This window comes from Rhinichthys klamathensis, unplaced genomic scaffold (assembly GCF_029890125.1).
Source record: "Rhinichthys klamathensis goyatoka isolate OS25496 unplaced genomic scaffold, OSU_Roscu_1.1 h1tg000094l_1, whole genome shotgun sequence".
NCBI classification, from domain to species: Eukaryota; Metazoa; Chordata; class Actinopteri; order Cypriniformes; family Leuciscidae; genus Rhinichthys; species Rhinichthys klamathensis.
Genome location: NW_026606633.1, coordinates 1,524,825 through 1,541,519, shown reverse-complemented (window position 1 = coordinate 1,541,519; position 16,695 = coordinate 1,524,825). Strand labels below are relative to the sequence as shown.

Genomic DNA, 16,695 nt, shown 5'->3' with positions numbered 1-16,695 from the left:
CCTAAATAATTATTTGATATATAAATAAATATTTATTTGAAGTGTTAATACTTCAATAATTTAACAACAATTTCACATGTTCATAGTCCTCTGATTATTTAGTTCTCTTGTAGCTTATTTAGGAAAAATGCATGTGGATTACACACCACCAGAACAACTTTTGTTACATTTTGAAACTTGGAACTCTAACCCACCTTTAACAGGATGGAATCTTGACACAGATGGACGGGAATGTTGGAACCCACGGGCACACACACTGTAATGACACCAGCACGTTTTACAGACATGCTGAGTCGGAGATAGGGAGTCAGGAGTAACTGATCCACATTCTAATGAAAGCTTTGATGGTTTCAACCCCTTCAATGAGCCAAGCAAGGCATAGACTGGTTTTGATACCGGAGTCATTTTCAGATTTGACATTGTGAAACAATGAAACTTATCCTAAACAAGGTTGTGTCAATAGTTACATATTATGTTCTCCGATGGCTCAGGCTTTATTTTCTCATGTGGTCAACTAATTCAACGCCACTTAGGGCCATTTGGGTCTGAGGGAGATCTTGTGACTTCCCCCCTCCCTTTTGTCTATCTTTCTAGTTGCCCTCTCAATGTGTTTTGGCCTATATATTCAGCCATGAAAACAGCCCTGAAGATTACGCAAAGTTCAGTGCAGGGCTCGGGAGGAAAGAAGCACATGATGAAATACCAAGTTATGTTGAAAACAAGCCACGTGATAGAGTAGGGGGTACTCTGGGTTAACAGAATGTGGCCTTCGTAAAAGGGTCCAAATGGTATTCTAACTCTCCATTGGCAATGCATAACAGAGTCAATAACAGCAGCACACACATAACAGCTCAAAGAGTGTTTGTGAGGGTGGAATCTGATTGGTGAGGTTTTATGGGTGTGTTGGGAAGAGTTCTGTCTGATTATTCTGTATGAGAGATGATTGCACTGTTTATCTGCAGTTGAATGTACAGTGCAGGAACATGTGACATTTTTTATGAGGAGGAAAAGTGAGGAGGGCTCTCTTTGGTGGAGAAAGTGAGAAAGAGAGGTGTTTGTGTGTATGATGACAGTGTGTGTTTGGAGAAGGATAGACAGACGAGTGAAGGAAAGACAGAGACGAGTGTGCGAGTGTGAGTGTGTGTGCTTGAACTGATCTCTTTGGGAATTCTGTAGTCCTCTTCTGTTACATCAAGGGTGTGTAGTTTTTCAGAGGAGTCAGCTATAGAACATACACATGACGAAAATGTATTCACAGTGCTGTAGCACCTAAACTGTTCCCCGAATCAAAATCCTTGCAGCAGGAAAACATAAACAGCTTACGCCCATGGTGATTGTCATTAGATGCATCAAGCATTGACAGCAGGAAACACCTGAAACTGCAGTACCTGCTTAACCTGCGAGTGAATGGCAGTGTGGATAACATGTTATGACTGTATGGGTGCACTGAACAAGGTATAGGCCTGCCTAAAGTTTGGCTAATTAAAAATAATATAGTTTGTACTTTGTAGCTAAACAGTGACCGTGGGGGAAAACACAGACTTCCTCTTTCCGCCTAAATAAAGAATTTTGTCCATCCCAGAAAATATCGTCAGAAACAAAAGAAGTCGGAGTTTACAAAAGAACATAAAAGTGATGTAAATGCATGTGGTTTTTCTTTTTAAAACCTCAAAACTCAATTCCATTGAAATACTCTTTATGTATTCAATATGAATCAAATCCCAATTCTTTATAATTTAAAACAGATCTAGATATGTAGTAGTATCTAAGGATACTTTCGCTGTGCATACTGATGTTTTGACCATAACCTCGATTTTTCCACAACATTATTACTGTAGCCTATGCATTTATTCAAATATTTATTTTAGTGTATGAAGAGTCCCTGGGTTACAGTAGTCTAGTTAACAGTATAGCATATTAGAATACCAGGATATACTATACAACCTTAAGCAACATTTCCCTGCATTGAATCAGCTTGAAAGTGCCAAAGCGTGATAATTATTGCAGCGCTCGTCCAGCACGTATCAGCACTCTAGTAGGAACATGAGGTCAAAACTCCGCCCATTGACGTGTCATTTCCGCCTTTACACGTCACTCTAGTTCTTCTGGTACATTCCGAACAGTATCGTTTTTTTTTTTTTTTTTTTTTTTTTTTTTTTTTTTTTTTTTTTTTTTTTTTTTTTTAGTTCTTGTGGCAGTCATGATTTTTTTTTTTTTTTTTTTTTTTTTTTTTTTTTTTTTTTTTTTATTAAATCTTAACAATACAAACAGCAAGACACACAAATAAAGTCATTAATACAGAAAACACAATATTAGACAAGAACAGAGCCAGGGGAAGTTTCAAATAAATACATTAAAGATAGAGCATAACTGAATGGTTTTAGCAGCCTTCTTATTTTGTGAATCATAAATGGATTTGATGTACTGTTCCGCCTCCTTACCAAAAGCAATAAAGGAAGGTTTAGAATTACTAAATTTGGCTTTGTGAATATGATATTTCCCTAAAATGATCAATAGATTAATTAGGTATATTTCTTTCTGTTTTTTACCTTTGTCAACATGGAGACCAAACAGCACATCCCTCCATAACAAAGAAAAATCAGCGATAAGTTTAACAGTAATGTATCGGGACAGATCTTTCCAGAAACTGATGGTGTAGGGACATTGCCAGAACAGGTGTACCATTGTTTCTGGACATACTCCACATAAAGAACATTTAACACATATGTCAAGCTTAAACCTTAGGAGATATTGCTTAGCAGGATAATACCTATGTATCATTTTGAAAGAGATTTCTCTTACTTTATTCGTAAGGAGGTATTTATAAGGAAGGTTCCATATATTCCCCCAATTCAGGTTATCAACAAAGTTAGACCAATAGGGAACAACATTAGGGGTGCAGGTGACATCTCTCTGGAATAAAGAGCGAATATTCCTATTATTATTCCTCATTGTGATTGCGAAACATACATTACCAACTGAGGTTAATTTAGGGTCCAAAGCTGGTAGGCAATCAGGTTTTCTAGTCCCTTTTAAGAGAATTAAAATACCAGATGGGATGGCATCCATAACAATTGCGAACTCTCTTGGGGTGATTGGAATGCCAAAAGTGTGAAGGAATTCAGAATAATTCAGCAATGATCCATTATCGTTTAATAGTTGGGATACTAGAAATATGTTATTATTGAACCAGGTTTTATAAAATAAGGATTTATTCTTGAATTTAATAAGCCGATTATTCCAGATGAAGCACCTATGTGGGGAGAAATTATGTTTGTAGATTAATGACCATGCTAAGAGCATTTGTTTATGGAATTTAGATAAAATTAAGGGAATTTTTTCTATTTTATAATCACATAAAAGTAAAAATTCTAGACCACCAACCTTAGAAAAAATATAGTTAGGTATAAAATTCCAGGTAGAGTTAGGATTTTTTAGAAAGTGCTTTATCCAATTTATTTTAAAAGTATTATTGAGGGTTGTAAAATCAAGAAAGTTTAGACCACCCCGTTCAAATGTGTTCATTATAACAGATTTTTTCACATAATGAGTCTTGTTTTTCCAAATAAAATTGAAAAGAGACTTATCAATTGAATTACAGAGCTTTTTGTTGACAAACAAGGGGATAGCTGCATATGTAAGACGGGATAAACCTTCTGCCTTTGTCAACAAAACTCGTCCTTTCAAGGATAAATCCCTCTGCAGCCATTGATTTAACTTTTTCTTTGTCTTATCACTAATTAAATTAAAGTTTACAGAGCATCTCTCCTCCTCATTTTTCATTATAGTAATCCCTAGATAAGTGATCTTATCTTTGATCGGTATGCTACAGATCTGGGAGGTGTCACTTTCTTTAAGGGAAAAAAGTTCACACTTCTTCAGATTTAAGCAGAGTCCGGAAGCTGCAGAAAATAACTCTATTGTTTTGATAGCGATTGGCACTTGGCTGGCATTTTTTAAAAATAATGTAGTATCATCTGCTAGTTGGGTGAGGATAACTTCTCTTTCTGCAATTGAAATTCCTCTTAAAGCACTATTTTTAATATGGGTGGAAAGAAGTTGAGTACACAAAATGAATAGGTAAGGGGAGGCAGGGCAGCCCTGTCGGATGCCTCTTTGCAGCTCAAATCTTGGCGATGTCCCACTTTTTAATTTGATAGAGCTATTGCCTTTGCAGTACATTGTTCTAACAGCATTACAAAAAAAATCCCCAAAACCAAATTTCTCAATAGTTTTAAATATAAAATTATGTTCTACTGTGTCAAAAGCTTTATAGAAGTCCAAGAAAAAGATAAAGCTATCATCAGGACATAAAAATGAATAATCAATTATATCTAAGACAAGCCGAATATTGTTTGATATGTGTCTATTTCTCATGAAACCTGATTGGACTTCATCAATAATAGGGTCTAAAACATTTTTTAAACGTTTTGCAATAATTGAGGCAAAAATTTTGTAGTCTGTGTTAAGTAATGAAATAGGTCGCCAATTATCTATAAACAGTGGATCCTTTTTAGGTTTGGGGATTAACGTAATTAAGCCTTGGGTCAGCGAAGGGGGTAGAGAGCCTTTTTCAACACTTTCTAATATTACTTCAAGCAGAAAGGGCGCTAGATCTTGTGTAAAAGCCTGATAAAATTCTGCAGAGAGGCCATCAACTCCAGGAGATTTGTTAGTTTTACAATGTTCAATTGCAAATGTAATTTCCTGCAAGGTTATAGGGTCATCGCAGAGTTTCCTATCATCTTGAGAGATTGGAGTGACGGTCAGAGAGTTCAAGAATGTAGTGGATGATTGATGGCAATATTTTGATTTGTATAGATTTCTATAGAAGTCCGCACAGAAAACAGCTATACTCTTCGGATTATCAGTTACAGTATCGTTAATATTAAGTTGCTGGATTAAATTAGATTTCCCATGATATCTTTCTAAGCCGAAAAAATAGGCAGAGTTCTGCTCCCCTTCTTCAATCCACCTTTTTCTTGACCTTATAAAGGCACCTTTTGCTTTGTTAGAGTAAATTTCATTTAATTTAAGTTGTTCCGAAATTAACGTTAGCCGTTCCTCTTCTGATATATCTGCAGGGTCCTTCTGGTATAAGGTAATTATATTAGAGACCACTCTTTCTTCCTCCAATTTACGATTTTTGGATAAGATACTACCATAATTCCTCAAATATTGGCCAGTTTTAAATTTCAGAAGTTCCCAATTGCTACCAAAAGCACCCTCGGACTTTGCTTTATTCCAGAATTTCAATATTAGATTTGTAATGTCTGATTTTACCTCATCACGTTTTAGAAGCGAACTGTTTAATTTCCAGTAAGCATTCCTACATCTTGTGGAAGGGGCAGATTGTAATGGGATAAAGATGGAGACAGCATTATGATCTGTTAATGGGGTTGTGATGATATTAACTGAAATTTTATTAATATTCAAATGATCAGAAACTAACCAGTAGTCCAATCGTGAACGTCTGGTGGCACTTCTATTACTCCAAGTAAAAGCATTTATGTTAGGATTGTTAACTCTCCATACATCAACCAAATTAAATTTTTGCATAAATAATGTTAAATTAACATTTACTGCAGTGGAAACACGTGGAGGCCAACAGTCAATATTGTGATCCAGAATCATATTAAAATCCCCCCCTATTACTATACCTGAATTTGGAAAGTTATTAAGGGAATTTTGTATATGCTTCTCGAGAGTTTCAAGCAATATGTCGTTCTCATGGTTAGAATTATAACCATATATGTTAATAACTATCAAAGTAAAGTTTTCAATGGTTAATACTTGAAAAATAAAATGACCTGAAGTATCACTGACAGAAAACAAAATAGTCCCTGGAAAATTATATTTTAGAGTCGCAACACCAGCAGAATGTTCAGACCCGTGAGCCTGCCACAGATCATTCCCCCATTGGGATCTCCATAATCTACTATCTTCCGGAACTGAGTGTGACTCTTGAATGTAACAGAAATCAGATTTGTGCTGCTTGACAAACAAAAACAACGCCTTGCGCTTAACAATATTCCTTATCCCCCTGGCATTAAGAGTAATGATAGATAAAGACGTATTAACAACAACAGATAGAACAATGCAAAAAGTAAAGTTTGGATGAAATTAGACTTTAACCATACTGCAAGGAGCTGCACCAATTAACTTAAATAGAAGGTGCATAGCGAAACTTAGTGATACAGTGAAAGCTAAGGAAATACCTAGGTTTTCAGTCGACAACTTAAGTTATTAGCAATTAGACATAAAATGTTAGCCTACAGAACATTGCAAATAATTGAACAGGAAGTAATAGAAGTTGTCTTGAAGGTATTTTAAGTTGAGTGTCATTAAAGTGCTCAATAATCCTTATAAAGTGCTCAATTTTTTCCTAATAAATTGAAAAATATATTGTTTCTCAGAACAGATAGAAAAACATATAGTGAATGACAAGTATTTAGGATATTATGGCTTAACTCGACTTAAGGCACATGTTAACAGGTGTGACGTTTACCACTTTCAGGTAACTGGAAACAGTTCAGCCCCGTTGGCAAAGGCACGACCTCCCACGAAGTAAGCAGCCTTCCCTTGTTCTCGCGCTTTAGCCACCAGAGGCCACAACTGCATCCTTCGCTCTCTGACTGCTGGGGATAGGTCTTCGGCAAAACGTAGCTTGTTGTTTTGCAGGAAGGTGGACTTCTTTGCAGCCTTCCATACAGCGTCGCGGTAGATACGAGCACTGAACTGTAGAATTATCCCTCGAGGCTTGGTGGCCCCTTTCTTTAGTTGTCCAAGACGGTGCACTGAGTCAATAACTTCAGGGAGTTTGGCCTTGTGCTCCGGCAGGATAGACTGACAGATGTGTATAACCTCTTGGCGGACGTTTTGATCTGCGTTTTCAGCCATACCGTAGAGTCGCAGGTTCCACCGTCGCGAATAGTTTTCCAGCTCAGTGATTCGTTGTTCCAGTATGTTCGTCTTTTTCTCCGCCACGTTGACTCGGTCATCAATGTGTGTCACTTTACCTTTCACTTCACGGATCTCAGCGCAGGCAAAATCAACAGTCTTCTTTAGCCCCTCAATCTTTAGAGTATTGTTGGAAATCATTCTCTCCACACTCTTTTCCAGAGAGTCGATTCTCGTGTTGAAGATGACTGAGATTCTCTGCACAATATCCTCACTGTCTAGATCCACGGAGCGCTGCGGCTTCATTTTTTTTGGTGCAGGAGGTTTGGAGGGAGTTGAGGAAGGAGTTATGGGGAGAGGGGGGAAATCTGGGTCCCCGAGGGAGATCACCGGAGCATCCGCCATGCAGTAGTCGTGTAGGTTGTTCACAAGCGGATTGTCCATCGGTACCTGCATGCTGCTGTAGTAGTGGTTTGCTAGCTAGGTAAGCCGTTAGCCGAGGTTTTTCCTCACGTGTGTCGTTAAGAGGCGAGAATATTACACGATACAAGCTTAACAATAAATAGACACGGTGCACTCAACTCAGTATTAATGTATCTCCAAGAACATATTTAAAGTAACTATTATTCACTATGATGCATGTCTGAGGGTGAACAGCTCCGTCGCGTACGTGCACTCACTCCGCCATCTTGCCCGGTGTCCGAACAGTATCGTTATTGCCGACACATCCAGATAATAACACGTAACACACGGCCAGGCGGCGTTATTGTTTTGTTGCTGAAAGCGAAAGAAAACGCCTGTCATTGTGCGGATCTGTTTATCACTGCAACGGAGCAGCAGACGTGTTATGCTTAGTCTGATGCAACTCACTATCTAACCATGACATTTGTAACTCTTTCCAACAACTACATTTAGAAATCAATACATTTATTGTGCGTGTATGCATATGCATACAGCTTTTGTTTAGCTAAATTGTTTTACAGAGCGATGCCCCCGTATCGTGAATGAATCACTCTTTTGAATCAGCAAAACGGAAATGCTTGGGATCATAGGACAGTTCACTCACGCATCGATTCCCTTTGGACATTATTTAATGTATGGTATTATTTAGTCACGGCATTACATAAAAGATATATCAAAGTACCATGGTATTTCCATCTAAACTCACCGTGGTACTACAGTGTACAGGGCATAGAAAACTTAAAATGGTGCTGTGTCCTAAAAAAAATCCTAATAAACATGTAGCTATTATATAAAATCACACCGCTTGTTTTTTTAATATTTATAGTTAAAAAACGAATTCGCAGCAATATATTTTAGTGAAGGCCTACATGCTTTGTCGAAACAATATCTTTAAGTTTAGTTGTTTTTCTGTAGAATAGTTGGCAGCTACATTTAGTAACGGTGTGCAACAGCTGTGCATGGAAACGCTTATTATGTTAAAAAAAAAACACCATGGCAAAGTAAACCCTTTTAGCTTCCTGAATGGGCTTGAATCTGTATATATTAACTTGGCTTTGAAAATGGGTACATAACAAACCAGCATGACCTTGTTGTCACACCGTCAGTGTTGGATGACACTAAGACACGCCCACTCATTATAATGCAGAGACTACTGGAAAAATCTGGCTTCTTCTGGCAGACTGAAGATTGCGACAGAGGTGATGTTTAAGAGGGTGGAGCGCGTTAACGATTTCATCATCCAAACAAACTGAGGCTGAATAATTATTTCCTCTAAACGTGCAACTCAGCACTTATTCAGCATGTAGGCTACTCCACAACAGACCAAATACCTCTTTAAACTTAATACTCTATGAAACTAAAATACTCTATAAAACTAAAATACTTAATACTCTATACAATAAAAAATCGCTGATTAGTCATAGTTAAAACGCTAAAGAAAGCACAATATTTAAAGAGCATTGTATGATAATGAAAAGCAGTTGCATAACCAAATTGTGGACATAGTTTTAAAATATTAATGGCATCAGTGATCTAACTCAATTCAACATTTCATCATCCAGGTCTTGTGTTGTGATGTGCCTTCATTGCCATCTGGTGGACAGAAACAAATGTGTGTAGCCCCGCACGTACATGGAGCGTCAGCATAAAAGCACAATGATTTCTGTCTGCCTTTAACTGCTATCTCATTTAATGGATCTGATAGTGAAGATTATTAGAAGGCTGAGTAAATGAGACTGAGACAAAACCATCAGAAAAGACAGTGAGCTGGAACAGGATTATCTTTCATTTAAATCAGACAGAGAAATTATTTTAAAACATCCACACATAGCAGGTGGTGAAATAAAATGGCAGGGATTATGTACTAAAAATATATAAATAATTTTTGTTGCAGTAGTCAAACATTAAGTCATACTATTTCATCAAGTTTTTAGTCAGAATTAGAGATGAGAACATGACCAAAAACCAAGAACATAGCAGTGACATACACAGACAAGAGGAAGTGGGTTTAATATCTCAACCACATACATAAATAGTCAAATATATTCTGCATGTTAAAGATTATAACAGTTCAACAGAACAAAAGGAATGATTCAGAACAAATTTGGAAAAACAAAAATATCTGATAATACTGATTTCTAATAAAAAATACTCTCCGTATGCCTAAACATGAGAATACAGAGAGATGTACATGTCTCTCTCTAAATAGATTATTACAGTACTTTAAAAGTGTATAAAAAATAAAGTCTTTGAAAGTTTGTCTGCTTTTAAATTGTAAATTTGCATGGTCCTGATCTGACTGGAATGTAATGGTCCGCTCTCTTTTTCAGTGGCACATCCGTGACGTCATTTCCTTCTGTTGGGGGGAATAGCACTGCGTTAGCATGACATAAACCATCACAGAGCCACAAGTTTCAAGCATCACATATGTTCAGGCAGCTACCACATATCTGCATTCAAAACGCTTTGTCTCATAAAAAGAACCTGCCTCTGATATTCAATTATCATGAAATTTACTTTCTTATTTATTTAAAGATATAAATGTTATGTTTTTATTGTGAAATACATAAAGATCATCTTTCTTTGTTTATATATACAGATGCAAAAACTTTGGAAATGCATTATGCAAAGTGACTGAGCTCCTGATGTCAGTAATAGGACCTGCGGGTGTCACCTGATCCCACATCACCAATTCAGCTGTGACAACTGAGAGAATGAACTGCTGCAGCTATTGAACGAAGGGGTTTTCTGCCTGTGATGAAAAAATGATAGAGGCTGGAATATCAAACCTGCTGACTCATCCTGTCCTAGTGTGGCCTTACCAATTAGCAAAGCCATTACAAAATGGGCTTGTTATCTACTAATCATGAGATGACGCATTAACGCTTGTTTCTGTATCTGTCGCTCTTTGTTTCTCGCTTTCTGCTCTCAAGAGGTTATGGGAACTCACTTTGACATGTTTATAAACCCACACATACACAGGAATATAATATTATATAATATAATAAATGTTTTCCTGTAGCATTTTACTGCAGATAAAATGTTTTCCTGTAGCAATTTATTGCAGATAAAAATATATAATATGATATGATATAATATAATAATGTTTTCCTGTAGCATTTTCTGCAGATAAAATATCATATACTGTTTTTATGTAGCATTTTACTGCAGATACAATTTTATATGTTTTCCTATAGCAATTTAATGCAGATATAATATAATATAAAATGAATATATTATAGTATATGCATTTTGCTGCAGATAAAAAAAATGCGCTTTTTGACTTTTGTTCTCTTCAACACATATGCTTACCAGAGGTTCCAGCTCTTTGTGGTCTATGAGGTTGAATTCAGTAACAAAGTTATAGAAATGTTTGTAGCAGGTGTTCACATGGGCCTCTGCTCCCATCTGGCTCACGCGGTCAAAGTGGTGGATGTAGACATGGACGAATACCCGGAACAAACGAGACAAGATCTTCTTCGCTACCTGCATGAAGGTCTTAGGAAATGGTGTACCTAAAAAAGAAACAACACACCAAAATGAAAATAAACCACAAAAATAACCTACGTGTTTCGATGAGAAAACAGTCTCAAGAGCGAGAATTTCAAAAACTAAACTTTGTTAACAGAGTGTTAATACTTTTCAAATACATAGTGGTAGCATACAAAATTACACACACGACAGATCAAAAGTTTTGGGTCAGTACAAATTTTTTTTAATGAAAGAAATTAGTATTGGGTCATTGCGTGTCAAATCAACTAAATTTCGGAAACGTTCCTGGCTCATATTTTTGCTTTTCTTCATATTTTTTTCAGAAGAAAGACAAATTATTAAATGTCATGGATGAATATTTATTGAGAAATCAATTTTAGATTTTTAACCATTTTAAATGTGCAATTTTAACCTGAGATTTGGAGCCAAATTACGGGGGGGGGGGGGGGGGGGCGAAGAAAGATGGCAGCATCATTATTTTAACATTATTATGTTGCATTACATTGCACGCCAATGGTGACAGTTAAAAATTTTTAAAAAGCACTTCTTGTGTGTGTGTCCCCTCCCTCTCAAGAACTATAAAAGATTATCTTAATCAGCATATTAGAATGATTTCTGAAGGATCATGTGACACTGAAGACTGGAGTAAAGGCTGCTGAAAATTCAGCTTTGCCATTAAAGAAAACAACATTTTAAAATATCTTAAAATAGAAAACATATTTTAAATGTAAAAAATGTTTCACAATGTTACTGTTTGTACTGTATTTTTGATCAAATAAATATAGCCTTAGTGTGCATGACACTTCTTTCAAAAACATTTAAAAAATCCTACAGACCGAGAGTAGGTTGAAATTCAAGTATTATGAGGGTTATTGATTTCTCATTGTGACTTCACATCCTTAACAGGTTCTAAAACAACATCAGACAAGTTATTTGTAGATTAAAACAGAACTGAGATGACATCGAGTCTGCTGATATCATCAGATATGAGAGAAAACTCATTTTCATTTTCACTTTAAAACTTTATTTTCTCATCTGCATCTGTCCTCACATCAAACGTTTCTTATCTGGGGCACGTGATATGATGGATTATAAATTGCAGAATCATATTTCCACAGCGCCATTTATTAATAGAGTCCTGCGATCTGGGCTGTATGCAGACAACCATGTCCTTATACATAGCAGATTTTGCAACCGTCTCATGGCATTCTAAGAATCTGTTCTATATGCAGACTTAGTCTATTTATATCCCACTGTAAATTGTATGACCCAATTTGAAAGGCACCACAGATGTCAGATGGCAGGTTGGAGATAATGAGACAAAGCCAGGGAGGTCAAACACTGCACTTGACCATCCCAAAGGTTTCCGCATGTTTGACAAACTACGTCTTGATTCATAGTTTATTCATGTCTTAAATGCTGCTTCAAATGGTCAACATGTTATGCTTACAGGTGAAACTCGAAAAATTAGAATATTGTGCATCATTTATTTCAGTAATTCAACTTAAAAGGTGAAACTACATTTACATTTAGTCATTTAGCAGACGCTTTTATCCAAAGCGACTTACAACAGAGGACTAAACCAAGCGAGTCATCGTGAAGAGGCAAAAAGGACGCAAGAAGTGCTCAAAATACAAAGTTCCGACATTGCTCAGAGTAGCATAAGCCAGGCAAGCGAGGATTTAAAGTAATATATTATATAGACTCATTACATGCAAAGTGAAATATTTCAAGCCTTTATTTGTTATAATTTTGATGATTATGGCTTACAGCTTATGAAAACCACAAATTCAAAATTAGAAAATTGAGAAAACATTTTCATAGCTGTAAGCCATAATCATCAAATGAACAAATAAAGGCTTGAAATATCTCACTTTGCATGTAATGAGTCTATATAATATATTAGTTTCACCTGAATTACTGAAATAAATGAATTTGAAATGAATGAACTCGAGTTTCAAGTTTCACCTGTATATGATGACCTATATGATGGCCATTTTGAGTCATCCGTGCCATACTAGAATTATTTTCAAATTTCTTCTGCACAGCTCATTCTGATGACCTACAAAGGTTTAGGTTTGACAAAAGTAAATAATATATATATATATACAAACCTCAAAAGGTACAGTATTTTTGGCATTTAAGCTACATTTTACAAATTTTGAATGTTAATATGCGTAATCAAGTGGCATTTATTTTAAAGAATAATGACCAATGTTTCAAGCAATATATTTTCCAAAATAAAGTTTTAAATTATAAAACAATTGACATACTAACAAAAGACACTTTCTAGGTGTCAAACTTCTGAACTGATTTCATACTATTTACTAAAAATGTCAGTTGGCTAAAAGTGTCAAAATTACTCCAAAACGTTCTAAGAAAATGTCTTGGATAATTTGTTTGCAGATACCATTTTGTTTCATACTTTGCTATCTGAGCAATCTCATACATTTTAAAGTGTGACTTTGGTGTCAAAATACATTTTGGACTAATAATGAATTAATTCACTCCTTAGCAAACTAACTTGAACCCCAAACCTTAATGTTAGTAATTTAGCAATATTGCTATTTAATCTACAATGAAGAAAACTGTAAGTTACCAGTAGACTTAATGGAAACTGTCAGTAATCTTAAGGTACGTTTACACGACAATGATGTACTAAAAACAGAAACGTTTTTCCTTTACGTTTTTTTTGCATACATACACCAATGTTGTCAAAACGATCCCTGGTCACACGGATCCACGAAAATACTGTATTATTCATGCCAGGCCAGTAGTTGGCAGTCACTTTGTAAAGAAACTCTACGCACCTATAGACTGAACATGTAATATGCATGCGCATGACATCACCATTTTCACGAATTCGTTTTTGTAGTTTACACGGAGAAGATAACAGTATCTTTTTCAAAAACTTGCACTTTGAAACTTGTTTTCAAAGGTTTGCATTTTCAGGCCCACAAAAAGCCATTGTCGTGGAAATGAAAGGTCAAAACGCATAAAAAGTTTTCAGTTTTTAGTTGAAAACGGTGTCATGTAAACACAGCCCCTAAGCCTTGAGTTCTTTCTGTTCGGTGTCCGATATTGTCTATGTTATGTGGTTGTGTTAACATTTAGCTCCTGTGATCTCCTGAGTGTTATGTTGTTAATTTAATAGACTGTTTAGTAACACTTTTACAAAGCCCAAAGAACACTTCCGTTTTTTTACGTGTATGCGTACAGTCGAACACGTAGCCTTTCAAAGAATACCCCATTTGATAGTGTGCGCGAATGCAGGCGGTCGGCACATGCGCTCTAGAAAGTTTCATCTTTGTCCAGTGACTGCGCTATTTTTCTCCAGAAGTTATGACAGATAAAAATGTCTTTGTATTCTTTGAAACTAAAGTTGCGACTATCTCTTAACCCCCTTACACAAACGCTTGTCAATGCGGGCGTCTGTTGTTGTTGCAGTCTCCGGTATTTCAATTCAATTCTAATATGAGTTACAAAAACTGGGCGTCTGTACGTGTGGTTACAAAAAACAAGTTTCTGGTGACGAAATTTGAATCATTATTCATCATTTTATACTTTGGGCTTTTAACTTGATTAAAAACTAAATGCAAATGTTGGTCAACAACAAAGTGTTTTGGATCATGTGGTCCTTACCAACATTAGTGGGGAAGATATGTTCATTGTTGATCTGGACTTCAATCCAGTCCATTAGCAGGCTCATGTATTTGGGTGCTGGGAGAGCGGTGGGCTTCTTGTACTTCTGTTCATCCTGCCAGCGGTACTCGTACTTTGGCCCGCCGGACATAATGGGGCAGGTCTGGTCTGTGCAGGAGTCATTGATTGTGCCGTAGATGAGGTTGATGCGGTTAAAGAAGTCTACCACGTGAACGGCCACCCAATCGTTGAGGTCTTCGCCATGCGGCAGCTGCACCGCTTGCTTCAGATCCAGACCGGCATTTAGAGACGCCTGTGCTTTCTTGTGCAACTCAAATCGCTGCGTTCCAGGCTCAAACTTGCGCTTGGGCCGGAATGTCCTGTCCTTGTTGAAGACTTGTTTTAGGGCCATGGACATGGTTGCCGGAGGACAGGATTGTTGTGTAATGCGTTTAAAATGAGCCTTTTGATAGCAGGGGTGCCTGAAATGACAAATTAAAGGATGGATAAACAATGACAATATTGTGTGGAGGCTTCTCGGTAATCATAAGCGATTGTACTCTGAGGGAGGACGGATGCTGAATGCGAAAAAGGGAGAAAAAATAAAACTAGGTCAAACTTTGTCCGCTCCCGGGTTCCCAGACCCTTTGGATAATGATTTAATTTTATGATGAGAACATCATTGCATTACATTGCACACATAAAGAGCAGTTTCTAGTCAATATTTTATGTTTATTGTATAATATTATAAGTATATAGATATATTTTAAGAGGATTTTCTTAATTTTCATGACCTCCTCTAATATTTCCAGGTGTGAACAAAACACATAAAAAGAGTAGGCCTACTTGCGATTTTCTTTCGGCCGTGACACTGAAATAATTTCAGTCTTGGAATTATACTTGCATTCTTTCACGCATTTCTTACATGATTCTTTTCTCAAACTCAAGGATTAATTCCAATTTGCTGTGCTTCCTTCAACATCAAGTGGTAAAATGTAGTAAGAAAAAGAAAACAGATTTTCTCAGTTTAATGCTGAACAAACAATACAATACATATCTGCATGTTAAAAAAATGTTGGTCACTGAACAGGTTGTACACAGAGGCATTATATTTAGAATATTATGAATTTCTGAGTAATTTCCTGTAGGGCACCATGGGTGGCATTTATTGGGCAGGGCAGGGGGATTCCAGCATCTTCTAGGCTAATATCTACAGTATGTTAATGACATATCTATATATGCCACACATACATACATGATACACACACACACACACACACACACACACACACGACTTAAATATTGTTAATAACATGTGAATGTGTACATGTTTCTTAATGAATGGATACCAGTAACACACACCAAAAGCGAAACAACATGTTGCGCGAGACTCTCGTCTGTCTACACGCTAATTCCGTGTGACGATGTCGGTTTTAATGGCGTGACCAGGACTGATAATCATATGAATTTAACTTTCATGGAAACACATGGATGCGATAACAAAGTAACCTTTGTAAAAAGAGCGAATTAAATACCAAAACGTATTTTAAAAAAACGATTTTGTTAAGGGAATGTTTTCGAAGAGTACAGTGAAGTTGAAGCAAACTTACCGCGAGCAAGCGCCTTTCTTGTTCCGCTTTGATGTGAAGCGCCTTTTTCACCGCCCTCTATTTTGTTCGTTATTAAAGAACGTTCTTCGTTATTGTAATCACATTGTATTTGCAATTGTTATAGAGTTAAAAGGAACGTGGCCTTCGCACTGTAACAATTATTAAGTCCACACTTTCTAAGGAAGCCACAAGCCCCTCCCTGCTGAGCAAAGTACACTTCCTCTATTGAAACATCAGTAGAGCCTCTTCTGTCTGCCACTGAACATGAAGGAAGTGTATTGGATACACTATGGTTACACACTAACATCAAAACATTTCATGCATTGGAGATATTTATAGCTTCAAATTTAAAAAGCAGCCTTTTAAATTCACTTTAAACGAAATGGTTACACTTTATTTTAACACTGTCATTGTTACAGTGTAATTATATTTAAGTACTGAGTAATATTAATTAGGGTTAGTGTTTGGTTGAGAGTTAGTTGGATGTAAGTTATTACTATGTTAAGTACATGTAAGATATGTAACAAGGACACTAAAATAAAGTGTTACCAAGTAAATTATTTGTAAACAAAGGTGTCAGGGAGAAGTA

At 36.4% G+C, this 16,695-nt stretch overlaps 1 protein-coding gene across 1 annotated transcript; it reads right to left on the bottom strand.

Moving 5' to 3' along the window:
• Positions 1-9,347: 9,347 nt before the first annotated feature.
• mob3a (MOB kinase activator 3A) lies at positions 9,348-16,322 on the bottom strand. Its single transcript, XM_056252362.1, has 4 exons — positions 16,107-16,322; positions 14,497-14,978; positions 10,675-10,877; positions 9,348-9,718 (listed from the first exon to the last, which is right to left on the bottom strand). The coding sequence occupies exons 2-4, from the start codon at positions 14,912-14,914 to the stop codon at positions 9,689-9,691; spliced, it is 651 nt and encodes a 216-aa protein (XP_056108337.1). The 5' UTR covers positions 14,915-14,978; positions 16,107-16,322; the 3' UTR covers positions 9,348-9,688.
• Positions 16,323-16,695: the final 373 nt, after the last annotated feature.

Coding starts and splice junctions, on each gene's coding strand:
- mob3a (XM_056252362.1), bottom strand. CDS start 14,914: ATGTCCATGGCCCTAAAACAAGTCTTCAACAAGGACAGGACATTCCGG. Junction 10,878..14,496: donor TATCTTCCCCACTAATGTTG/GTAAGGACCACA, acceptor TTTCTTTTTTAG/GTACACCATTTCCTAAGACC. Junction 9,719..10,674: donor ACAAAGAGCTGGAACCTCTG/GTAAGCATATGT, acceptor TCCCCCCAACAG/AAGGAAATGACGTCACGGAT.